The sequence below is a fragment of the Anser brachyrhynchus genome (assembly GCF_964034855.1).
Source record: "Anser brachyrhynchus genome assembly, chromosome: 4".
NCBI lineage: Eukaryota > Metazoa > Chordata > Aves > Anseriformes > Anatidae > Anser > Anser brachyrhynchus.
Genome location: NC_137698.1, coordinates 69,607,278 through 69,633,254, shown reverse-complemented (window position 1 = coordinate 69,633,254; position 25,977 = coordinate 69,607,278). Strand labels below are relative to the sequence as shown.

General features: G+C 45.7%; 1 protein-coding gene across 5 annotated transcripts; it reads right to left on the bottom strand.

The window, feature by feature from the left end:
- Positions 1–1,397: 1,397 nt before the first annotated feature.
- Positions 1,398–25,977, bottom strand: MFSD10 (major facilitator superfamily domain containing 10). 5 transcript variants are annotated; one of them, XM_080590602.1, is made up of 14 exons: positions 25,376–25,514; positions 25,000–25,101; positions 22,653–22,842; positions 20,807–20,903; positions 18,382–18,485; positions 17,267–17,425; positions 15,189–15,377; positions 10,807–10,915; positions 9,712–9,823; positions 8,306–8,414; positions 6,500–6,590; positions 4,760–4,807; positions 3,572–3,661; positions 1,398–2,272 (listed from the first exon to the last, which is right to left on the bottom strand). In XM_080590602.1, the coding sequence occupies exons 3-14, from the start codon at positions 22,821–22,823 to the stop codon at positions 2,166–2,168; spliced, it is 1,386 nt and encodes a 461-aa protein (XP_080446728.1). In that variant the 5' UTR covers positions 22,824–22,842; positions 25,000–25,101; positions 25,376–25,514; the 3' UTR covers positions 1,398–2,165. The 5 variants fall into 5 exon arrangements, with proteins under 5 accessions (XP_080446728.1, XP_080446725.1, XP_080446724.1 ...); XM_080590599.1 differs by lacking the exon at positions 25,000–25,101 and having other exon boundaries at positions 1,398–2,183; positions 25,376–25,976; XM_080590598.1 differs by lacking the exon at positions 25,000–25,101 and having other exon boundaries at positions 25,376–25,969.

Genomic DNA, 25,977 nt, shown 5'->3' with positions numbered 1-25,977 from the left:
CCATGCTTCTGTCTATCACTAATTGTAAAAGTAGTTTCCAAATCTGATAGGTAAAGCTTGCAAGAATTCTCCAGAAACCGTACGTAACTTACCCCAGCCCCAGGTGGGGAAGGCTGTGAATCGTGTGCGGTTTCCAGTATTAGCATTTCTGGTTGTAACAGCAGAAACCACTGAAAACTCCTTCGTGTGCGGGAGAGGGAGATGCTTTGACGTGCAGTAAGGGTCAGTAACAGAACGTGGATGTTACCTTGTAGGATAATGTATTATTAACCATTGTGATTGGTAAAATAGCAGGAAATTAATGCCTTACAATTAATTCATGCAGTAGAAGCATCGAGTAAGAGGTGGGTTCAGCAGCTGGGTGCAGCTTCGGATTAGAAAGGCCTACATTAGGCCTGAGGCGTGGTGATGCCTTGGACTGGTTTCAGACAGTGAAGGGAAAACAGCTGAAATGGCAGAGCTGTAAGGCTTCAAGTGAGGGAAGAGGTTTGGAGGTAGTATCGAGTACCACGAGAAGTGTAACTTCACCTGTTCTGGGATGGGGAGAGGTAGGGCGGGAGTAGGAGCAGCAGGAATCACTGTGCGCGAGCCCCCTGAACAGTACTGTTTAGTCAGGACTGCATGGCACTAATGGCTTTGAGCTTGTACTTTAACCTTGTATGTCCTCTGTACACTAGGAAGCATACAATACTTATTTTGCTAAATTGTGTTTTATTGCAGGGTCGTAATTAAATTACTAATTGCTCTATGTTTCAGTTCATTAATGGAGTCCCTCCATTTATCTTGACCACATATGCAATGACTCTTAATTTCTAATTTTGTAGTTTGTTCTTTTAATTCTTTGTATTACAATATGAAATGTAGTCATGTATGGTATGGTTACACACTTTGGGGCAAAATAAAGTCCTGTATTTTTCTTTTTCTTGTATCATTAAGTTCTACTCACAAATAAAACTCTTTAAAAAAAAGTCTCTTCCCCTTCTGCTTTCTAGTTTTATTCTACAGTGTTTAATTAGCTGTTTTCTGTTAACGATTAGTATGTTGATTAATAACTGATTTCGTGTATTCTCAGAAAAATACTTCAGTTGGCTTCTATAGGACTTCCTTCCTAGCCATTCCACCTGAGCAGTAGGCAGGAGGGACACCAAAAAGCAGCAACAACTGGGTTTAGGCTGAAGGTCTGCCTGGGGGAAGGTGGCAGGGTCCTTCCCCGCCAGCCCCTCCTGCCCCCTCTGCCGAGAAGCCTCCGCAGCCCTGCCTGGGAGTTCTCACCCTGTCAGCAGCGGTCGGCTCCTTGGGGAGGCTTCTGGTTCCTGCTGTGGAACTCCGGACTCCAATCTTGCTCAGCCAAGTAGCAGCAGTGATGTTAGGCTTGGATGAAGCAGTGACTACGTGTGTACAACGTAACGGTTTATTTGTAATGCAAAAGGACAGTGGTTGGTCATCAAAAACATACCGTACAGTATTAGAAGTACAAAACATCTCAGTTGTGTATTAAAAACAGTCCACCTGTGCCAAAGTACCAGTCAGGCTCAGGAAGCCTGTAGTGTGCTGCTTGTTTTGGGTTTGATTGTCGGGCTTTAAGGCAGTTGATGCAGCTTTTATGAGGTCCGCTGAGAACTTGTGCAGATCTCATGAGGTGTATAGAAACTTCCCGTTAGACAGCTCTTGTAAATTTGTTGTCTGGTAGCGAAAACCAGGCAGAACTCCATTTTGTGGTGGCTTTGGCAGTGGGGTTGCTCTGGCTCATGCTCATGACCAAAGCAGATGAACAAAGGGCAGCGCTGTATGCACTGCAGGGGGGCAGTTAACAGCACTGGGTGCTGAACTCTAACTTCGGGCTATGCCGCGCAGCACAGTGCTGCTGTACTGCCACTCTCAGCTGGCCCAGCTTTGTCCCATGATCTGAATACTTTACTGAGCTGCATGTTCTTGTTTTTTTTCTTTTTTTCTGTTTGCAGAACTAGCCAAGCCAGCTGGGAGGCCACGGCCGACAGAATTCGTTGTGGAGGCTGCAAGAAATCTGAAATTTGCTGTTGCTGCATCTTTGCATCTGGCCTTCCAGAGGATCTTCCGCTTTGGCTACTGGAGTCAGGTAGCGAGAATCAGGTCTTGGGGAGATCTTAGAAGCTGGTGACAGTTCTGTGGTTACTTGCTACCTTTGTCTACTCCTCCTTTGTCTGCTGTTTTATAGAACCAAGTAAAATGAAGGGGATGAGGAAGAAAGCTCCACAGACAGTGAAGCAAACCTCTGCCCCTGCCAGCCAGTAGACTGAAAAGGAAACAAATTTGGTTCTTTAGCACAGTTGTCCATGCATATAAGTGAGCAGGCATTCATAGCTCCTGCTCTCAATAACAAAGGGAGAACACAGGTGGCAGTACAGCTAAAATCACTGACTTTTTACTGTATATCCTTGCACATGTTACAAGCAGGAGGTGGCTAATAGTATCACTGGTAATAGTTCTCTTCCAAGGGAACAGCATGTTAAAGGTGGTTATTTTACGTGGGATATGTTCATTCCTGCCAGTGTAGAAACTGGGGGAGTTCCTATTCACTTATCCCACTTTAGTCACTTGGAAACTCTTAACTCTGCCCCAGCACTTCCTCCATGGCTGCTCATACGAAACGCATGTAAATCTAATGCTGGGAGGCACGAAGGGCAGTACGAGTGCTGCACTGTGGAGCTGTTCTGCCATTTTGGTTTTGCTGTTAAGTCCAAAGCTAGTCTCTTCCTTCCTGGCCGTTCCCTGCACGCAGTACCCTTGCTGAGGCACAGGGCAGTCGTTTGTGCCAGCGTGAGCCAGTTTGGCCTTTGGGTGCAGTGAGGAACCGGTGCTGGCTGTGCTCAGAGTTAACTTTGCTCAGAGTTCAGGCTCTGGTGTGCTGCATGGCTGCTTCCCCTGAGGGCCACTGGTCACTGCCCCGAACACCAGCAGCATTGGCCTTGTGTGCCTGCTTTAATCTGGTTTAGGAGTTGCAGGAGCTTTTAACGCAGGAGAGTTCTTTTCATGTATTGCAGATTATTGACCGTCCCTGCCTAATTTGTACAACATGGGGATGGAGCTTCGTGAGCTGTTAGAGCAAAGGAGCCCTTGATTGATCTCACTGACTGGTTTTCCCAGAGCCAGCCCTGGCACTGAGGTAGCCCCATGCAGCAGGCTGGGTTTCTTGCCAAAAAGGCTGAAACTAAGCCCAGAAAGGGTAAGAGCTGCTGGTCAGCTGCTGGCTCCTGCTGCATGCCGGGGTGTTCCTCTGCCTGTGCAGCCATGTGCTGGGATGGGTTAGTTTGATGCTGCTGAGATGCCTAAAGAATCAGGCACTACCTTTGGCTTAGCGTTACCTCTGCTCGTATGAACCTTTCAGTTCATCCACGAGGCTCCTGTTGATGCTAACGGGGCCCTCGCCCTGCCCTGGCCCTTTCCCTGCAGCTCTCGGGGACATCTCCTTCTGCAAAGGCAGCTGTAGGGCTCGGAGCTGGGGACTGGGGTTTCCCTTCCTGATCTCCTCCCCCCCACCCAGGCTGTAGGCTCCCCCAGGGACCTTGGCAAAAGGAGGAAGGGCCCTGCTCACCTGTGGCTGACAGGATCGGGCCCAGGGCCCTGGCCAGAGCCCCCAGGCTCCTCAGGATCCCCATCACTCTTCCTTTTTGGCCGGCAGAACCTGTGAAGGCAGAGAGTCGTTAACCAGGCTGCAGCGTTGTTCTGCCTGGGGCAGGGACAGCCTGAAGGGCAGGGCACTGCTGGGGCTCTTTGAGCTGGTTCTTTACGCCCTGTATCTGCCCATGTATCTGCCCCTCCTCTCATTTCACACTCACTGCACTTTTTGTCCCACAACAAGGTAAATGTGACTGCATCATTAAACACTCTTCAGAACTTGTCAAGCATGCGCGTGCATGGACAACATAGCTCACCCCCCACACACACACCAAAGAACACTTAACAAAGACCAAAACAGACGCAGAAAAAGGCTAAAACTTTACCATATATAGAAGAGCTAAATCTGCTTCCCTAGATTTTAAAGTAGTTAATTTTTTTTCTGCTGTGGCACAGGCATGTAAAATATAGGTGCATGGTTGCAAGTTTAAGTAAAGGCCACATAAAAGGAAAGCCCTACTTTTTCCCCTCAGCAAGCACTGTAGTGCTGGCGGCCTTGGTAATGAACCAAAGCTAAAGAAGGAGCTGGCTTCCACGGATGGCAGCTCAGCTACATCTGCCTTACAGGGTTCCGTAGCAACCAGCACCACATCCAGCTCTTTTCCAAGGAATCAGGAAGAAATGACTTCACTGCTGGCAGATGGCTGGTGGCTCCTTCAGAGACCCAGGCTCTTCCTTGCTCGGTGGTGTTTGTGCTCTTTGCCCAGGAGCCTCATTTTTTACCTCCTAGTCTTGATCCTCTTCATCATGACCAGCACGGTGGTTGCTTCAAGTTGACCCAGCGCATTGGAACAAACCAGGTTCCAGAGTACTTTCCTGTACTTCATTGTGGGATGTTTTAGATGTTCTCGGGGTTGGGATATTGTCTTCCCAGCCCCAGCGGTCGTACCTAGGGTCCTATCTAGCTTTCTTTTGGTAAAAAGAAAGAGGCATTATGGACAAGCCGCAGCCACAGTGCCTAGTCCAGCATTCAGCCCTAAGGCAGCCCAAAGACCCAGCTGTTCCTCCTGATGCATCACCAAACTTGAGGTCACTCCCGCATTTGAGCCAAGTGCATACAAAGACACTTTGCCCAGGGGCTGCCCCTCCAAGCAAGGACACTCACCATAGCCTGATACCACCGCAGACAAACATGGGATAACAATGGCAGCAGCTGGAAAAACACACAAAAGAGACTGTCAATGACCAACAGAGAGTTCAGCTAGAAGAGCAATCGCGAAAAACATGTGGCCTGAACTTGTTACTACTGCAGAGAAGTATGCTGAGCTCCGGGGCACTGAATCATACCATTTAATCCAGTCCAATAACAAAAACACCCCCTCAAAGCCAACCTGCACGAAGAGCCATGTGCTCTGAGCAGGTGTTTCCCATTAGTGCCACTCGTTCCAGGAGCCCAAGGGAGAGGGGTGGGTGGGGCAGATCAGCTCAGGGGCAGCTTTCCAGAGGAAGGGGAAGGGAATCGCTCCCATTTCCACCAGGCAATGAGCTGCCGTACACAGAACCCTGCTGTCCCCATGCACAAGGCTTTACTCAGAGATGAAAGAGGCAGCTTGAGAAATAAGACAGTTAAGTTCAGCAAGAGGTTACAACATTTTTTAAACAAAAAAGCCAAGAGCTGCTCAGCAATCACTGCCCTCTTACTGCAACAGAGACCTTTTCTGCCAAGAGGGAAGTGCTTTCAGCATGCAAAGCAGAATCTTTTCTGGGAAGGGAAGGACGATTGGAGAGCAGGAACGATGGATTTGTTGCCTTAACTGCAGGCGCCCTAATTCCTTGGGGAGGGAGAGAGAGTGGGAAAAGAGGTCCCTCCTGAGGCATTTCTAGATGGCTTAGCTAGGGAAGAGCCAGTGTCTTCCACCCAGGTACACGGACTGGGAACTTTTAACTTAGAAGCACAGTCGAACAAACTGAATACCACCTCTCACGCCTCCTCAACAAGTGGCTTTCAAAAGCAAGGCAAGCTGTAGGTAAGAGCTAGAGTTTGAAACCTGTCCAACACACGGCTGTTCCTAGGCAAGCAAGCTACTAAACAGATGCAGTTTGTGGTTGGGAGTTTACTCCTAAATCAGTCTGCATCGTGCAAAAGAGAAGGCTCCTTTCATAATTAGCCTTATTTGAAGCTTCTCAACGATAGCAGTAAATCTTTTCTCAGATAGACACTTTGGTATTGCCCCGTCACTGATGAATCCAAGTTCATTCAGAATTGTTTCCCAGAATAATGGCTTAAGTTGTCAGAGTACCGTTTATGTAAGCAGTTATGCATCTTTGAAAACCATCTGCACTCATCAAAAGCAACGGGGAGTTTAGCTCCCTCCCTGAACGAGGAGCTTGCAATGCAAGAGAGCAGGGCAGTGTCCAGCCAGCACAGCCCCGAGCCCCGACGTTCAGGACAAAGCTGATTTGCCCTCGCTCATGCTCAGCCTGAATCTTGCTCCAGCCCTCACCTTAACATGGTGCAGCTCTCGTCAGCCTGTTGCCTAAGAAATAACGCAGCCACTTTTGGAATACAAAGAAATGCTCTCTTCTTTTCCTGAGATGAGCTATTTAGTGAATATTTTGCTTCTAAGGCCTGGTGATGGGGGGAAAAAAAAACAAAACACGAGCTCCGCAGTGAGATGGGCCAACAGGAGCACTGGGGATGCTTCCAAATATCACCATGGCAACTTCCTTGGATACAAACAACACGAGGAAGCAACAGACACTATTCCTTCCAGTTTGTATAAACAGAAACATCAACTTCTGCTACTAATACCTTGAAATTAGAAGTGTGCCTTTCTTAATTAATGAATAAATATGCAAAGAAAAATTACGTGTGCTTAGAATTCAGGCGTTTTGACTAGCTCACCAAAGGAGTACAGCAACAGTCCAACACTCAGCAGGGTCACATTTGCAGCCCATCCAATTAACAGGAAAGCTGGAATCAGCAGCATAATAGCCTGCAAAAATGAATGAGTCACACTGTTACATTTAAGCCAGACTTGTTAAAGCCTCACTCCAGGTGTCCTACCAGGTCTTTTCCCCTGATGGAATTACGCTTAAACCAGGGCAACCTTTCCTCCCAAGCAGACATTGCAAATTCATCTGGACGGCCACACATAAGCACAATTCACTTCTCTGTTCTCTCCGTGCCACATGATTGCAGACCACATACGCACTGGAGTCACCTATAACACAGGTGATAGTTCCACAGCTCATCTCCCAGTTGAGGAAAACATTGTTTTCGCAGTTCTCTCACATGATCTGCATTCTTTTCTGCCTCATTGTGTGTGGAACTGTCTAGAAATTTAGTTTCATCTCTTCATCTTGTGAGCTAGCACAAGAGATCAAAAAGCTTGTGTGCTACAGCTCCTTTAATTTTTCACAGCAGCACTGCCTGATTCGAAGGGTTGTGTCAAACCCTCTTGAGCTTTTGGAGCCTGTGTTTTTGGAGCCAAGAAGAAAAAATGGGGGAATTCACTAGGAAAAAAAGAAAAGGGTATTCCTCTATTCAAAGGGCCTGGATTTCAGCTCCCCTGTGATCTCTCCCTCACACACATTTTTTTTTTCTGTGAAAACCGATCAGTTAAGACCTGCTGCACGGTTTTAATTCCACTCCCACAAAATGCCTCATTTTGAAAACTCGGTGATTAATGACATACTGTAACCACTGTGCTAAGAGAAGCCACATTTGCCATACAATCCAGATCCATAAACAAATCGCCAGAATCACCACAGCGAAAGGAAGAATTCCCACAAAAGCCACTCGAGCCACACGCATCTGCAGAAAACATGCCCAGGGGCCTGCAGGTTTCGGCAGGGAGCACGTGGGTGTGTACGAGAAGCAACTGGCCAGTTAAACTAAATGAGTATTTCACAGTAACTACACTTCCCTGTGCAGGAAAGAGGAAAGAATATAGAGATTCACAGGGTGAACCACAGTTTGCATAAACTGCAGTGCAGTGACAGCGAACACAGAGGAAGATGATGCAGAGGATAGAGCAGCACTAGTGCAGCAGTGTGAGTTTTCTTAGGGAAATGCTTCCCCTGTGACACAACAAACACATCGTTAGCTTTTGCCTGCCAGGGAGCGGGGTGGAGATGATTTCCCTAGCAGAAATAACTTTCAAGAAAAGCCGGGTCAGTTCACCAGGCTGCAGTGTGATTTGCCACTGTTGAAATCACACTGGCCTCAAAATAATGCATAATAAATTGATGGAGGCTTTAGCTGTCCAAGCAGACATGTTACCAAGCAGCAAGAGAAGTTCAGAAATGCTGGAAACCTGCTGTCTTTAGTTCCACACACAAATGTAAGTGACAAGACACATCTACTTGTCCCACAGCCATATAAGCTGCGTGAGCTATTCCCTGTCATCTCAGTGCAGTACCATCATCTCTACGATGAAAGAGGCAAACAAAGCAAAGAAATGCACACTTCTGTCAGAGAAACTGCTGCCTGTATGTCGGTAAATGCTGTTGTAATATGGAAGACCACAAGTTGTAGACTAGAGGAAGAATTCTGTTTACCCCTGCCCACCACTGAAATGAGACAGAATTTTCTTTTGATCCGACAAGTACAGCTATAGCCTCCAACCACCGCTTATTGCTCTTTAGACTGAATACATCAGATTTAGGGGGGGAAAGAAAACAAAGATTTTTATATATTTTTTTTTACCCTTTTTACAGCTCTGATTTCATTTCCTGGCTTGATTCGGCGAGCATAACCTCCCTGGATGACTGCCATTGTTATTCCAATAAAGAAAAACATCTTGCCCTGCTGCATGCTATAAGGGAGGCAAAAACACAGGTTACAAAGTCATGCACAGAGCGTTCCACCCTGGGATGCGCAGGTCCAGTGTAGACCCTTTCCTGAGCAAGAGAGAAAATGCCTTTAGATGCTCACGTGAGCAGTGCAAGTTCTTAATACGTGGACATTAATTTCCACGACAGGCAAACAGAAAGAAGATGAACCCGTTACTCAGAGACAGGGTGGCTGCTGGCAAATACTGCAGTGGTCTCTAGACTGCTGCGATGTAGCTGAGTTGTTCCTAGGGTGGCCCACAAAGAGCCCACACGTTACCTCGTGCCATGGCAAATCTCTGCCCTACATGCAGGAGCTGTTGGTTTCCGAGGAACTGGCACAGGCACGGTGGTGATGAGGCACTGCCCTGGGAAGCTTGCACTCCTTCCACCCTGAAATATTTCAAGTGTCCCTTTCACCTCTCTTATCTACTGTACTATGTGGATGTTCTCAGCTAGAAGTTCTCACCTCTGTAACAAGCGTGTTTGACACACAGCCTGTACTGTCGGCATAAAGTCAAGTATCTCACTATGTGGCTATCCTGAAAGGACTGTGCAGAAGCAGGCTTAATGCACCAGAAGACCTTTCCTTGTTGTGCACACATTAATTAAGCCACAAACTGTAATGAAAGACAGACACAAAGAGATGAGACAAAATCCTGAGAATCACTGAAAGGAAAGGACGCACATACGGAATCAAGCTGCAAGATCATGTTCCTGGCTGGGAATCTTCCTATGAGCTGGCAGGAAAAATATTTCAAGCTGAGCTTCTTTTAGTGGATTCTGTTCTTTCTGCTCTAGTGGTTGACTAGGGGAAATCAAACTCTCAGATGTAATGACTGTGCATCGTATGCAATGCAATCACATGGCTATCCCTCAATCCTTTGCCTTTTTTTTTGAGCCTCAAGATTTGTCCTGATACTGAAAAACTCTTCTGGAGAAGAAGAGAAAAGATTTTATGCTAGTCAATCAATACAACTAGCCCAGCTACAGATATTTCAGAAGCTTTAGTTTAATCTTGTGCATTGATTTTCTTTAGGTCTTAGAAGGCGTGCATTCAATGAGTATTTCCTGTGGTTAGAAGCGGTGTGCCTATTTTTTCTTAAATTCTTCCCACAAAGCCCAAGTGCAAATGAATGCAGTGGCTGTTTTTTGACTCTTACCAACTGATGTTAGTAATAGTCTTCAAGCCTCTTTCTTGAAAATAAAAGACCTTAAATCAAGCTTTTGGAAAATAGCCTAGATGAAATACATGACATGTATCTTTTAAGCATGCTGTACCTGCTGAACTGGAATCTCTGGTGAGTAAGAAAACTCAGTGTATACTCCAAACCAGAAAACAGGAAGAGGTACAGGAAATAAACCACGCCCAGCATTTTCAGATTCTGAAGATCTAAACAAAGAAAACACCACAAAAAAAAAGGGGGTGGGGAAGAGAGAAATATGGTGGACTTTTTCAAGCATTGCTTTAAAATATAACAGCAACAGTTATATAATAGCAGTAGTTATAGTTGACATCAAATAACTGTACAGGGAAAAGGTCTTTCCTCAGATGCTCATTTTAAATAGAGACATGGCAAGACATGCCATGAAATGGATTCTGCTCATTACCTTCCCTCTGGTGAGAAAAGAGCCCGAAAGACTGATCTCTCCCTGTGTCTCTGTGCTCTCACTCATCCAGTCCAGTCCCTATTCCTCACATTTGTACCCTCTGATTTCTTTATTTTCAATCAGTTCCTGTATTCAGTCTAATACCTTGCAATATTGCTTTCAGGACTATATTGGCTAAAATACAGCATCCCTTCTTCTAAGCCATCTATGGTCTTTGATAGATAGTCTTACTTGTTTTCCTGTGAATGCAGTGTTTAACATGTTTTCTCACGAGGCAAGTATTACCCCTTTCCTGATGCAACAGCAAGGATGATTAGTTGGTGGACCTAGCAAATGTTGATTCATTTTCTATGGCTTAAGTAATTTAATGTAGTGAAATGTCCAGCTCAAACCCTACATCTCCAAATCCTGAAACAAGAAATAAAATTCCCGTCTAAAATTTCTTGTTTTGCAGCTTGGACCCGTATATTAACATGTCCCTTACTTATGCCTTGAGCTGTCTCTTTAAATCACTTCACTTCCTGCAGCCAGTGCCTGAAGAATAAGCGAGTAGCAAGTCAGAAATCCTCAAAACACTAATGTCTAAAACCTGTTTTTTTGGGGAATATGAGGGTCAGCATAAGTTTATAAATTAATAGGGTGGATTTTAAATGAGCACTTTTTAAAAAGTACTGCTTCCAAAAGGGCGTGACTAAAATCTGCACTTAGAAACCATCCCCACATACAAAAGACATAATGTAATACAGAAAGCAAATTAACACTTACTCTTCTCTGAAGGGGATTCCTTTCCTCGGGTGACTGCAGAGAACTGAAATAAAGCCAAAGGACTGAGCAAGTCAACGGCTGCCTGAAATCCAGATGTCACAGAGGAGACCTAATGACAGAAAGAGGTTTATTTAAAAAAACTCATGTAATTACTACTGCAAGAAAATGACAGCAACAGTCAGAAGCGCTTCAATACCTACAAGCATTACCTGAGATGAAACAAGACCACTGGTATTGGGGTCTGAGCAACCCCCAGTAACATCCCAGACTTCCTGAACTGGCTCCAAGACTGTAACTAGAAGGTAAAGCACTGAAAGCAGTTTGCACTGAAAACAGATTCGTTCCTGGGTTGCTTAAAAAGCAGAAGCAGCTCATTCTGCACAGACTGAAGGTGGCTCGGTTTGGCTCCCTTTTTGCATCACCCCTCCTGTCCAACGAACATTTACTGGGTAGGGAATGGCACACCTGCCTGCAGCCTCGTGGAAAGCTGGGGATTTGTGTGTGCTACAGGTCTGAGAGCAGTAGGTGCAGCAGCACATCAGGTGACAGCCTGGTGTGGTACCGGTGGTTCTTTTAGCCAGCCAGTGACACCTCCTGGGGAAGCAACGGAAAATACCATTTCTAGAGAGATTCCTTAGAGAGATTTCTAGAGAGATTCTACACACCCACATTGTGTGGCTTTTTTAAGGGGAAAATTTATTTTGTAGCACTTCTGGTCCTCCTACTCCACACTTCTCAACCTAATTATGCATCTAGTGACACCATCCCTGCTCTTCATCACCAGGAGCTTAGGAGATGTTTTTTCATACATCTGCAGGGAATTAAATTTTTTAAAGTTGTTTACTATTATTATTATTCTAAAACATGAAAAGCAAATATATATATATATATATATATATATATATATATATACACTGTGTAAATTCTTAAGGAAACGTTTCCTTTCAAAGTAGGAGAATTAAGGCTGTTACTTTGCAAGACAGTCACAGGAAGATATAAGAGGGACTCAAGAATCCTAAATAATCGCATTTAGCATTTAATGCCCTCAAAGCACTGCACAGGCTTCATCTGATGCACTTCCTCCTCATCCCAGCTGGGGAGGGAGGAAGCTGCTGTCTCCTTCGATGCTGAGATTAAAGGGTAAATTACCAGCAGAACTTAACTTCAGCGCGTGCCTCGAGGATATGTATGGACTGGGTTTAAAAAAAGCTGTAAACAAATCCACCTTTAGAATGGTATTAACACAACCTGGCTTGTTTTGACAGTCTTCTGAGCATCCAACAGCCCAGCTCTGGAGTCCGTTGGTCTCCCACCATCAGTCAGATCAATATACCAGGCTGTTTTACATAAAGCCACGAGGCTGCTGATCCACATAAAACAAACTGGGCTATTTGTTTCCCCTTCCACTGCATGTATTACAGAGGGTAAAAAGACACTCCCTTAGAAGAAGTTTCCTCGTGCTTTTATGAGGTCTGTTAGAGGATTTCCTGAAGCTGGCTCATAGCAATCCTCAGTTCCTGTGTTTGTTGGCATGATGGTGTTTGTAGTGCAGCACACAGACACTGGTAACAAGCAACTCTCTTCATGAATGTCTGCGAGTAATAAAAAAATCTGCAGTTTGTACCTGTTTTGAGTTATTATTCATGTCAGACAGGGTGCCAAGCTGCTTTTGTACTAAAAGGCTGATTTTATTTATATAGAAATATATATTAATTTCTTTTCTTTTAAACTTCTCCTACCTTTGCCCTAGACGCAATGATCTAGAAATGACTTCACCCACTGATTGATGAAAAAAACATAGTAGAACTGATAAAAGCATTTCGCCAGCCCCAAATAGCAAAGCACACACTGCCCATTTCAGGGAATGTCACCAGCTACGTGGAGTTTAGAACCTCTTCAGGTTCAAAATCTACAATGTCGTGTTTAATCTTCGTGCTTATGACTTATTATTGAAAAATCGCTCGATTTCACTTCATAATCACCCAAAGCACCTCAAACATCAAACATTTCTCACAGTGTCTGTTTCCTGTTTTCCTCTAATGCAGAGAGATTAAGTAACAAGCCTTGAAGTCACGGAGTCTGTCCAAACCAGGAATGCAGCCTGGGCCTTCCAAGCTCCAGCACCAGCACTCAAACCAGACACCAGAGAACAAAGTTGTAAGACCCTCCCTTCAGGAAGCCAGCCTTGATCATAGCAGCTCAGCTAAAAATTGACTCAAAAAATCTTAAGGGGGCTAGACTCTACTAGACGTGCTTCTATTCCTCCCTTCTACCAAGCAGGTCACAGCAGGAGCTGTTTTGGCAACTCACATAAGACCAGCGTCTCTGGCAGGTAAAAGATAAAAACGCTCCCGCCACTCTTCACCTGAAAAACTTAGGGAAGAGTTGAAAAAAGGGCAAAAAGGGTAGCAAAAACTCTGTTATCTTTGGATGAAAACTCATCCTTGCTCCCCCTGGCCTCCTTCACCTTCCCTTTTCTACAAGTCAATTCCAACATAAATGAATGAAATACTTGCACTTCTCTCGAGTCTCTTGGACTCAATGATCCCTGTGGGTCCCTTCCAACTTGGAATATTCTACGGCTCTCCAGTGAAAAGGAAGACTGATAAAGAAACACGAATATCATGAGAACACAGCATATTTCAAAGAACCAGATGTCCGATCCCGCTGACACACCTTCCTACCAGTTATCGTTACCATTTCCCCTTCTCACAGTTACGTCCTTCCAACATTTTCCACCGCGATACTGCAGCAGCCCCTGCTCCAGCTCAGCCCAGCCAGGAGCCAGAGAGGCAGCCAGCACACCTGCCCTTACCCAGTTGTCTGGAGGCCAGGGAAACCGCTCCTCTTCCACTCCAAGTGGGAGCGATTACCCAAAAACCAAGCAAAGCAGCCTAACAAGAGCAATTAAAAATACCCTAGACCACACGAACTGCATGGGTCCGCTACCCAAAGGCAAGCTGGAAGGAAACAGCACAAAAGCACTGATGCTGATCCCAATCATAAGCTCCAATGCCAGAAAAATCACCATCTCCTCAGGAATTAAACAACTTGTCTACTTAACATGACCTCGAGAGGCACCTATAAACCTGCCTCATGCAACACCTACTGCTGCAGGGAGGCAGAGTCCCCCAGAGCAGGGAGAGAGCGCTCATTTTCTTATCACAGTTCAGTCACGTTGAGGAGCACAGATTAGCTTATCTAGCTTATTGGCAGAACTCCCAAGAGGATAATGAAAGGGGGAGGGTATTGGTCAGGGATCGTACAGGAAGGCCCCAAAACCATTTATCCCTCCACAGTGAAGGTGGAATTGTTTTCAGAATACAGATTCACCCTGCAGCACTTCCTTACATAAACACGTTGCCGTCACCCCAGAGTGCAGCTCTAACCAGGGACAGGATTTTATCTGGAATGCTTAGAAGCAGCCAAATAGGAAAGAGGAACAGATGACACATGCAAGAGCTGTAAAAAAATAAAAAAATAAAGCTGTAGTGTTTGGGAACACACATAAGCAACCAATTTCACATCTGACACACCCTGCTGGGAAACACTCAAGGAAGGTCTGAAGCTTTGCCCGGCCAGGAGCGTCGCAGACAAGTTTCCTGAACAGCATTTCTCTGTATCAGCTAGGTTTGGCTGTCCAGAGACTGAGCATGATTCAACGTCTGAGTGCTGCTTAGAGGCAAAGGACGACAAGGAAGATCCAGTCCAGCTGACAACCCGAAATCAAGTGTTTCATCCAGACACGTAGGACTGAATTCAGGCTCTCCCACACCACCAGTCTTCCAAGAGACTTTTTATCAGATAGAAATATCTTGGACAGTGTCTGATCACACGGTATTAAATCATGATGCTAATACATGTGCTGCCCCACAAATCCTAAGAGGATTTTAGACATTTTCTCTCTGAGCTGTGCTGTCTTTCACAGACCTAAGAGTCATGGCTACTTTAGTGTTCACAATAATCAAGCACAGATAAAATAACAGTTAAAAAAAATCTAACGTACTGGGCAACTGGAAGAAAATCCACAGCCTCTGATGGATGTGCTTTTATGATTAGCTAAAATTCCTCTCTGGGGAGTCAAAATGACCATAGCTCCCTCCCAGGTTTCCAATAGTTTTGGGGAAATTCACTTAACACACCAAAGGCAGCAATTCATCATCACGCTAGCTATAAACAGTTCTCACGTTACGCTGGGCTAGGAGGTGGGGCCATCATACAACCACCTTGATATCAGCCTGAATAGTATGAAATCCTGGTCCCAGGAATGAGCTAAATTCTTGAGATATTGGCTCAGCCCCTTCAATACTTCCAGTATTTCAACAGTTCTCAAATCCTGTTTTTGCAAGGAAGACAGACCTTCAGATTGAGAGCTCATTTACCCGTTTTTCTTTGGGAAGTGTCTCCGGAAGCAGGAAGAAGATGAAAATTAAATCAGCCACAGCAAATGTGAGTGCTAACAATGCGGAACGACGATAGAAGACTTCTCCTTTCTCTGGCTCCATGGCTAGGTAAGCTCCAATCATGGGACCCAGGGTAAAACCAAGGGAGAAGGCAACACCAATCATTGCCTGCAACGATACAAATGCACATCGACACGTAGTTTTAGTCACCAGTCTGTTCAGGTAGCTCAGTTCTAAAGCAGTTTGGATTCCTGGCATTTGCCTTAAAGAAATGCAGACACATACACAACATAACCAAAGAGCACTGAGTGTGAAAAACCTGTTATTTCCAAATATCCCATTTCATTTTCTGCCTATCCAGCAAAGCAGCAGTGACAAACTGCAACGTGGTGAAGGGATACTATTCCTTACACAATGATGAGTGAAAGGAAGTTGGGAAAGGGAATAAGTTTCACCTCAGGGATTGTTCAGCCAGCAGATCCTTCAGCCATAGAATAAACTTCTGTAGTGTAAAACTGTTTGGGGAAGACAGGACAGCACCATGGTAGGAATTCATAGTGATGTCTATAGCTTCTAAATTGCTTTGGTAATTTCAGTATTAAGGAATATATTTAGAGCAATATAAAAAAAAAATATAGAGCAAAAAAAAATATAGAAAAAAATATAGAGCAAAAAAAAAATATAGAGCAATATATTTCTGATAGAGGCTGAGAGGCTTCCCAGAACAACCTGAATGCAGTACAGGTACTAAAGAGGATTTATTAACTCGCTGTGAAACCAGCACACAGGAAAAGAGGTAGAACCTGCACATAGGAGATGGGAGTTTAACAGAGAGAACATGGATTTGAATCATTTGTCTCAGTTTGGTTGGTTAACAATACAACAGTGCAGGATTTGGATCATTTTCTTTAAGAAACATTCAAAGACATATACTCACACATGCAGGACCCAAAACTGTGCCATCCCAGAACCCAATCCTCCTGCTTTTCAGTCTATTTGCCTTTACCTGTAGCACTAAACTAAAGGAGGCCAGGGCACACTCAGGTGTCCCGACTGCCCCCCATCTTCAGCCCTGTTTCAGCCTGCCCAAGCAGCATTCTCTCAGACAACGCCCCAGCACACTTTGGGAACGGCATCAGTCAGGACCCTTCCCAGAAAGCAGAATGAACATGCCCACACTGCTTTGGAAAAGAAGAGGGAGTTAAGCCATACGGATGTGAGCCCAAGCTACTTGCTCTCAAGCCCTAAAAATAAGCTATGACCCATTTTATTTCCTACTGCTGTATGGCTATCCTCCTCCAGAAATATATCTTGTCTCACCAGGATTGTAATAAATTGTTTGGAAAATTCATTAGCTATCACTGTGAAATCCCCTCCCAAGACGCAGCTGCCCCGCACGGTGGTTTATAACTCTCTGCTAATAGAAGTTTGGGCCCCCGAGGCTTTTTTAAGATAAAAGATCTAACTGGCAATCCACAGGCAAAGCTCAGCCTGCAGGGTGTTTCCATCTGGTCCGCTGCCTTTTGGAAGAGGAAAGGGCAGCTGTTCAGCCCACTCGCTGCTCAGTCAGCCAAAGCCACATCCATCACCTGCTGAGCTCAGATCCTGAAGGCACTGCATCATCCAAGGAAGGCAGGGGCATGCTGGGCACTGCTGCTGCGCTGCCACAGCTTGGAAAGGTGAGAAAAAACAATTGTCCTACAAGCGAGCTCCAGTTACCAAAACTGGGCCATTCTGAGATAAAAGATCTTTCAGTTTCTCAGCTGTTATCATCAGGATTAAAGTTAGCAGCAGGAGGAATGGTTTTACCAGTTAGGCAGGTAGCTTTTCAACCTCTAGGACATCTGCATTTCACTTGGAGGTGAAAGCCACTGACAAGGAAAGTGTGAGAGCTCGCCAGCAAAGCCGTCTGGCACATTTTCAAAAGCAAGGCAGTATAGAAGGTCCTGTTTTCACTCGATCAATGCACACGCTGCTGAGGAAAATATTCGGAGCACCTGAAATCAATTAAAAGTTAGCCAGTAAACCCAAACATCTACCCTACAGGTATAACTCACCATGCCCTTGCTCCGTGCTTTTGGAGAGTGCAAGTCAGCAATTACAGCTGTGGAGAGGCTGACGTTCCCTTTGCTTATTCCACCTATGATCCTGGAGAGGAGAAAAACGCCGAAGGACCTAGAGGCAGCCCATAGCGCGTAAGATGCCATCAAACCCATCTGCAGAAGAAAGAAAGGGTTCTTTATAAGGGGCGGGAAAGTTTTTCTTATTTCTGCTCATTTCGCTGCTAAACATTTGAGTTTCTTTTTCCATTCTTCAACAGCTGCTCCAAAAACTATACAACAGAAATGCCTGAATATGCTGATACTGTGCTGTGTCCTGGACAGTGATATAAAAAAAAGTAGAACCAAATCCGTAAGAACTTCATATAAATGAAGTAGGGAGACTTAATAAAATAAAAAGTGTAAGAAAAGCTCAAAGGGAGCTAAATCAGCCCTGGGCACAAAACCACTTTTGTACATCCTGCTCCATTTGTTTCCAACAGAATTTTGAGTTCAAAATAAGAAGAATTCACACTTCTAGCCCTTTAATTTCATAATCAATCATAAGCACACATATATTTAGTTCACTTTCCACAGCCCAACAGAATAGCAGGCTTTGTACATCATTCACTGCCAAGTTCCACCATACTTTCACTGCTTCTGTAATTAGAACCCCATACTCTGACTAGCAACAGAGAAAACTTCTTGGGGAATGTTCATTTTCATAAGAAATCCGTCCTTTTTTCACTGCCACATAGCAATGTCTAACCAACGCCAGGCTCTGTGAAATAGGTCATGAAGCGATCAGCACTCATTAGACGCTTGGGGAATTAAAATTTACAGGGAGTGAATCTGTCATTTGTGAACTGTGCATCTGAAGTCGGACTCTCCTTCACAGGGGTGAGGGACTTTGGAAAATCCCAGATAGGTATTTTGGTGCCTTCTGCGTACAATTATGGAACCTCAGCTTAAGCACTCAATTTCGGAAGTGTAGCCAAGTGACTTGGCAAGAAGAAGCCCACAACCATCGCGCCTGGAACACTCAATTTCCCTACCCTTTGTGCCAACCACAAGACCGTAGTGCCTACAACTGTGCAGTGAGGTGACATGACTGAAGCCAGCATGAGACATACCACTGTCAGCAAGATGACGGGCCTTCTGCCCCAGCAGTCTGACACAGCACCAGTGAGGGGAGAGGAGAAAAACTGCAGGATGGAAAACATTGAGCCAATCAGACCTAAAAAAAAAAACACACATAGATATCATTGCACTTGCTACTTTAATCTTAGATACAAAGCCAACCTGTTCCAGACCTACCAGTCTGTTAGGTCTGTTAAAAACACACAATGAAACGTAAAACAACAGCTATAAACAACAGCTTGTCTCTGGAACCAAACCACCCTCAAAACACCGATCTTCCGTGGTTATTTGACTGAGGAGGCAAAGGCACAGACAGGCCAGAGCAAAAGAGATAAGCTGGATGGGTCGCTGGTGACTTCACTGGTGAGAAGCTGTTTGAAACTCACTGGTTATAATGGTATGTAGTCAGTTTGGGAAACATTGGAGAATCTGCAAATGTTTTCTGTTCCTAAAGCAGAGGGAATAGTCACAGTTCTTTTAAGAATTTTTTGATTGTTTGAACCTGATTCTGTCAAATATAATTAGCTTTTCTTTCCTTCTTATCATGGAAAGAAGGACACGAGCACTGCTGTTAGCGAGGCGCACTAAGAGGTAGGAGTGATTCCAACAGACTCCGAGAGTCTTTTGAAATCTGCCTCCAGCTTCTGTGATGTTTAATTCCTCTTTTCTCTTGCCATCTCTAGCTTCACACGCTCATTAATTTGCACTACACTCTCAACAAGCAGGCAGAAAAATGTCTTGCTGCCATAGTTTTTCCTCTAAAGGAAAAACTGGGTTATACATCTCAGATCATTCAGTTATCAAAGCTAAAAAAGGCTGAGGAGACAGAGACCAGAAGCACTGCTCCCATCGACTTTAAGGGAGGCAGAATATTGATACCAAACACCTTGGGGAGAAAAGTTCCTCGTGATAGCTCAAAAGCCCACAAAAGCCGGTCCAGTTAAACATTGGTGTCCTCAGGGCCTCAGCATGAACGGGCAGGTTTCTGCCCTGCACAGGCGGCAGTCTAAGCAAAGATGAAGGACAGCAGAAAATATCCTGCCCTGGCCTCTGCTTAACATCCCAAGTGTAACGAACCTTTCCACTGTAACCATTTAAGGTGCAACCAGAAAAGATGGGCTGAGGCAGCAGTTGCCTACAAATAAGATGGTTTGTCAATCCTCCCGGGCTCCTGCAGCCCTGGTCAGCTCTCCGGTGAGTGAACTCCACTCAACCTGGCAGCAAGCTAATCTAGGAAAAAGTGTTCTGCTGGTTTAGGAAATCAGGCGGATCACTAAGAGGAGCTGTCATCAGAGCCAGCAGAAGAGATGGAGTCAAACGTGGCAGATACCAGGTCAATGCAGCCACCTCGTCTACACCCTCACTGCCTGTGGATGTCAGGTAATTAGTGAACATCCCATCATTGCTCTGTACTGCTCCTAAACGCTTTTCTCCAAGAGAGAAAGCAGCAAGGGACCCCAGCTTCCTTCCCGAGCCAGTTTGTTTGCAAGTTCCCAGTTACATATTATATTTTCTTTGAAGAGCAAAAGGGTCAGGTGGGCCCCTGTGGAAGGAACAAGGAGATTTCTCCTTCCCCTTGAAAGCAACTGAGCCAAACCAAGGGATACAGTGCTCCCAGGGGTACAGGACACAGCAAGAAAAAGGAAAGGCAATGAATTGGACACGACTGGGAGCTCCCTACCCCTTGTTTGAACAAATTCTGAGACTGTGAGGAGCCAGGAGCCAGGTCCCAGAGGAGACAGAAAGTGATTTCTGAGGGATTAAGGAAAACTGTTTCCTACCATTCAAAGCCAGTAATCCGACTGAAAACGAGCACTGGATTTCCTGCACTGCTCCTACTGGAGCTCACCCACACCAGAGTGTTCTAGTGACAGCAAATGCTTCTTGACCCTACAAGTCAGCAGCTCTACCGCGTTTAATAGGACTAATGAGATTTAGAAGCAGTGCTGCACTCTAGCTGCCCAGGGGGAGGTGGGAATTGAACTCACGAGCTCCTAATTCCAGTGTTCCCTACTGACTGGTCTCCAGTCACGTACAGAGCAATTGTGAGGGGAGAAGAATTTCTGTGACCGGGCAGGGTAGAGCACAGCAGGCTCCTGAGCCTCAGCTGGCAGTCTGACAATAAGGAGCAGCAGGCCTGCATTTCTGAAGAACAAATTAGGATAATTCAGGTTAAAATGGACCTCTGGAAGGCACCTACTCCAACCTCCTGCTCACAGGGTCAGCTCTGAGGTCAGACCAGAAAACGGTCAGGGTTTCATCCGGTCAGAGGCTGAAAACCTCTGAGAACGGAGACTACAAAACCTCTTATGCTCTTTGTATGTTTTTTATTTTTTGTCAATTTCCTCATCATTCTCACAACATTGCAAATAACTTGAAAGCAACGCAGATTTTGTTTCAGCTGTTTAAATTCCGTACCTCCAAACAAGACACTGTTGTATTTCCGCTCGGGAGGCATCCCAACCATCACCGCAAACCAGTCCACGCCACGTTGCAACGACAAATACAATCCATCCTGCAAAACAGAGAGATGGGAAACAGAAGCAGGAAGAAAGTTGCTCTGCTTTATTTTCAAAGACAGCACCAGAGCTTCACGAACTAGACGTGATGTAAGATGATTCCTTCTCTCCTTATTCCCCCATCAAAAATTTCATAGAATCACAGAATGCTTTGGGTTGGAAGGAACCTTAAAGATCATCTAGTTCCAAGCCCCCCACCATTTCCTGGTTGACCAGTTAGGCTAAAAATAGCTTAAATTGGGAATGCTAACAAGCAACAGGTAATTGGGTGTATGTGTTTGGGTGGGTGGATGTCTGGATTAGATCTTTTTAAAACTATCAGGCCTGCTACTTGCTAAAACCAAGAGTAAACAACAGTGGCACGTCCCGCATCCTTCACTTAATAAAGCAACCTGAGAGACACTCTATCCCTCTGTGTATAGATAATTTAGACTGGGAGAGCCAGGGGCCTGTAGCTCCAGAAAAAAAGAGGTGGTGAGAAAAAAGAATGGTTCCAGAGAAGAGGAGGGGGACTTGAAAAGAAGGGGGCCCTAAAAAAAGGGTGAAGAAGATCCTGGTGATAGGAAATACTTTGGAAGTAAAAGATTCTGGAGGTCAGAGTCCGTGGTTAGGGTTAGAGACAGAGTAGGAGAAAAGACAAAGCCTACAGCTGCAGCTGGAGGCGGCCTGGGTTCTGATACAGAGGTGTGGGCTGAAAAAATAATTCTCCCCGACAACTTCTTCATCTTGTCTGGTAACACCTGAGAATGGCAACTGTGAGCAGCTGCACAGCTGGGAACCACCACGACCTTCTGCCCCGAGTTCCCAGAGCAGCAGCCACCTCCCCGCTAAGGATGGAAGTTGAAAGCTGGTGAACGTGATGCTGGGGGTGGGAGCAAACAGGATTTCCCAGGAGGGAGGCCCCACAACCTCTCTGCAAAGCTTGTGCCAGGGCTCCATCACCTGCACAGCACAGAAGGGCTTCCTGAGGGGCAGAGGGAACCTCCTGTGCTCCAGTTTGTGCCCAGTGGCCCCCAGCACGTCCTGGTGCCTGGGGTTGTTCCTCCCCAGGTACGGGACTTTGCACCTCTCCTTGCTGAACTTCTTGAGATCCTTGTCAGCTCCCCCTGCAGCCTGTCCAACAAATCCAGCCCTTAGCTATCTCTGGTGAACGAACTATAAAAAACCCTTAGGGATTTTTTGCTGGTACCACTGCCCTCAGCAGCCAGATGACAAGGGATAGATTTTGCACACAATTTCCATTTAGAGCACAAAATGCATTTAGGCATCAGTGTCTAGTTCTTTGTTTATCAAGACTGGGGGAATCTTAAGTTCTCAGCTAGATACAAACACATATTTTTCTTCAGCCAGATCTTCTGTATCCCAGTTTTCAGAACTAAACCTCAGCTTCACAAAGCAACACACACATCATACACGAAAGCATCTTTTAGAGATGAAAGCAACTGCAACACATGATCAAATAAAAAGGAAGAGACAGGGCCAGCAGAAGGTAAGTACAAGGAACAGCCCCTAGGAAATAACTGAATTTTCCCCCAGAACAAATCCCTCCCTTTAATGAAATAGCAAGAGGGAGGAACCTTATACAAGTTCACAAAAAAAATCACTTTTCAAACAGTTTAAATGGGCTAGATGTTATTCTGCCTACAACTATTTGAGTTGCCCCGAGACAAGGGAGTTTTCTTCCACCCTCCCCTAAACACCTCGTACCTAGCATTTCCAGCAGGCTGACCTCCTCTGTGACGTACCTCAGTCCGGCTGTAATAATCAAGGATGGAAGGAAACAGCGGCAAGATGAGAGCGAATCCCAACAAGTCGATGAACAGTGCCAGGAAGACGATTGCAATAACACGATTGCTGTTCTGCTCTGGCTTGTCATCGACGGAGCTGCTGCTGGTTTCTCCCTCTCTCAGAGCCATGTTCACAAGTGCTTTGATTCTAAAAAATGACATTTATAGCCAGTTAACAGGAAGAATTTTGCAGGCCTTTCATAAGGGTATCTTGCTGATTCTTCTCACTTCTCACTGCAGAACTCAGAGCAATAAATGTAAGCTGTGGCTTTATTAAGTTACCTCATTTTCAAAGGGAAGAGGGCCTCAACTATCTGTTCTTGGTTCTTAGCTCAACACCAAGTTTGCTCTCATAAAAAACAGACAATGAGGGCAATAAGATTACAAACTCTATTACAGGGGCATCCCAAATAAAGCAAAGAACTAAGAGGCCTTCAAAGTTTGTTAACATGCAAGTAAACTTCCCCAAAATGTTCAATCCAGTATTACAGTAAAACAGATAAGAGAGAGTGCTCATTTTGATTATCCACATTCAAGTAACTACTTGAATGTGAGTACCTTCAATGTATACTGCAAACAACTACAGCAATATCACTTTTTTTTTTTTTTAAAAAAAAAAAAAGGTAAACTACTTAACTATTGCAGGAATGCTGCCCTCAAGATAAATCCTGGAGGGCAACAACAACTCCAGAACAAAATTCTGAAACTTGATTTTTATTTTTTTTTTTTTCAATTTCTGGCTGACAGCCACCAATAGGGTTTATGAGTTGAGGAATCAAATGACTGAGGCAGCATTTTAGTTTGTCTGAAATATCAGAACTACTAAGAGGGATGCTTTCTTTGATAATATTCCAAAACTGTCTTAAAGACCTTAACAAGGATGCAGGCCACATCACACTCGGTATTTAACAAACGACGAAGTCAGTCAACACTCTGCAAAACTTCCATTTCAACAGATATTAAAAACAAGGAGCAAAACACAAACCATGGATCTGCAAACTTCAGGTTTGTAAAACATTTTATCTCAGCCATAAAACAATGAAATCCTTTCCACTGCAAAAATCCCTGAACATTTGTTACACTAAAAGAGTAAAAAAGGGAAACAGAATTTCATCCAACTGAAAGGCATTCAATACCAAAATATTCATTGACTTTAATAAATCAGGACTGAAAACAGGACTAGATTTTTTTTTAATATAAATTCTGTACTAGGTATGACATACCATATTACATATACAAGGCACTGTGCATGTAAAATCATGCCAGACAAACTGAAGATCATAACACTTTGTTATGCTAAGCTACAAATTGCTTTGTTATGCCAAGCTATAAATATTTTCATGACATTTCTCTACTTGTGGATTAAGTTTACTAGTGCTGAAGCAGCATGAAAGTTCAAACACGATGAGGTAACCATGGAAGGGGGCCACCTGCAATCCATTTATTAAGCTGTTGGCATTATGCTTTTAAATCTGCCAGAGAACAGAAGGGTTTGGTTATGTTGAGGAGCCTTTTATTTAAAATGGTGTGTCCTCACCACTACAAATATTTAGCGTTTTTTGTTTACCCAAAGGATATGAGTATCTGGAACCCAGAGCAGCCATTTGTTTAGACAAGAAGTCCCTGGCCCTGGGTCTACCTAGCCACACGTTTAGGGATGGGTTCATTATGGAAGTTTCTATCCTGTTTCTCTCACAATTTGGGTTTTGTACCAAGGTAAACTTTATTCCAGGATTACTTACGCAGGGCAACATCCTTTATACCTCACTCCTGCTGCCGTTTCAGCTAGCGTGTGGCTTGAACCTCTTGATGCTAGCACTGACCTTTCAGCTAGCTCCAGTTTTGGCAATGTGGTTGCAGTTTCCCTTATGCAACATCCCAAAGCACTACATGTTTCTGCCTTTGTGCTCCATTGGTCTTGTTGTTCAAACCTCTCTATATTTTTTTGTTAGGCAGGAAACCACGAAACATTTTATAGACCCTGGCACCCTGTCAGCAAAAACAAAACGCTTCACCTCCACCACGACATCTGAGTTCCGTGGGACGCGGTTTAAGCGGGGGGAAGTTCTGGGGCTTGGGGAAGTTGTTCCTTTGGACACGAAGTGTCCCTGACCCCCTCGGCTCTGCCTCTCAGTGATTCCAGGCCCGTGTCCCGCTGGCTCCTGCCCTGGCCCTGTGATGACGCCCGGCATCGCTGTGCCTCTCTGCGCCTCTCGGGAAGCGCTGAGCGGCCCTGCCCTGCCCCACGAGCAGGGATGTGGGCTCTGGCAGCAGGGCGAGCTCCATCCTTCTGGTGTTTTCTTACCGCCGCTTCCTCCTTCTGAAATCGCCTAGGTCTGGCTTCACCTGCTTAAGCCGTGGGAAGGCGTCTCTGTCTCCTTAACAAAGTCTTGAATCGGGTTAAGAGCTGGATTTTCAACCAGGAAAAAAAAATATTAAATCAAATCTCAGATCAGAGAGGAAAGAGGGGCCTGCGAGAGAGAAAGGGGCGGCCGGGCAGGGCCGCGGCGGCGGAGGGCGAGGACCCGCCGTCCCTCCCCTCCTCCTCCTCGGCGGAGCCCCTGGGACCCGCACCCCGCTGAGGCGAAGCCGTGCCGGGCTCTGCCCGCCCCCCTGCCCTCCTCCCTCCGCCCTTCCCTCCCGTGCCGCCGGCAGGGCCGGCCCGGCGCCGGGCCACCTACCGCTCCTCACGGGGGGAGCCCTCCCGGAGCCGTCCCCTGGGGATGCTGCGGGGCTGCGGCTCCTGCCGGGCTCGCCCCGGCGGCCTTCCTCTTCCGGCAGGGGTTGGAGCCGCTCCCGAGGCCCCGCAGCGGGCGCCGCCGAGGAGGGAGCCCGCCTCCGGCCGCCCGCCTCCCGCCGCCCCGCTGAGGGGAGCCCGAGGGGCCGCCGCCATCTCCCTCGCAGCGCTGAGGGGAGGCGAGGGGGGCTGCCTGCCAACGGCGAGGAGGGCGCCTGGCCGCGGTGGTGCTGAGGAGCAGCACTTCAAGAGGCTCTTTGAGAGACCCAGAATAATAAAAGACTGCCCCAGCTCTAGTAAATTATGGGTTTTGCACTTAGGGGCGTCTTGTACTACACACTGTAGCAGTTCTTTCTCGTATCAGAGATATTTTGTTTAGTGAGAATCATAGAATCATTAAGGTTGGAATAGACCTCCAAAATCATCTTGTCCAACCATCCCCCTGCCACCAGTATCACCCATTAAACCATGTCCCTAAGCACCAGGTCCAACCTTTCCTTGAACACCCCCAGGGATGGTGACACCACCACCTCCCTAGGCAACCTG

Coding starts and splice junctions, on each gene's coding strand:
- MFSD10 (XM_080590598.1), bottom strand. CDS start 25,587: ATGGCGGCGGCCCCTCGGGCTCCCCTCAGCGGGGCGGCGGGAGGCGGG. Junction 20,904..22,652: donor ATTATTACAGCCGGACTGAG/GTACGTCACAGA, acceptor TCTGTTTTGCAG/GATGGATTGTATTTGTCGTT. Junction 17,426..18,381: donor CCGTCATCTTGCTGACAGTG/GTATGTCTCATG, acceptor TTTCTTCTGCAG/ATGGGTTTGATGGCATCTTA.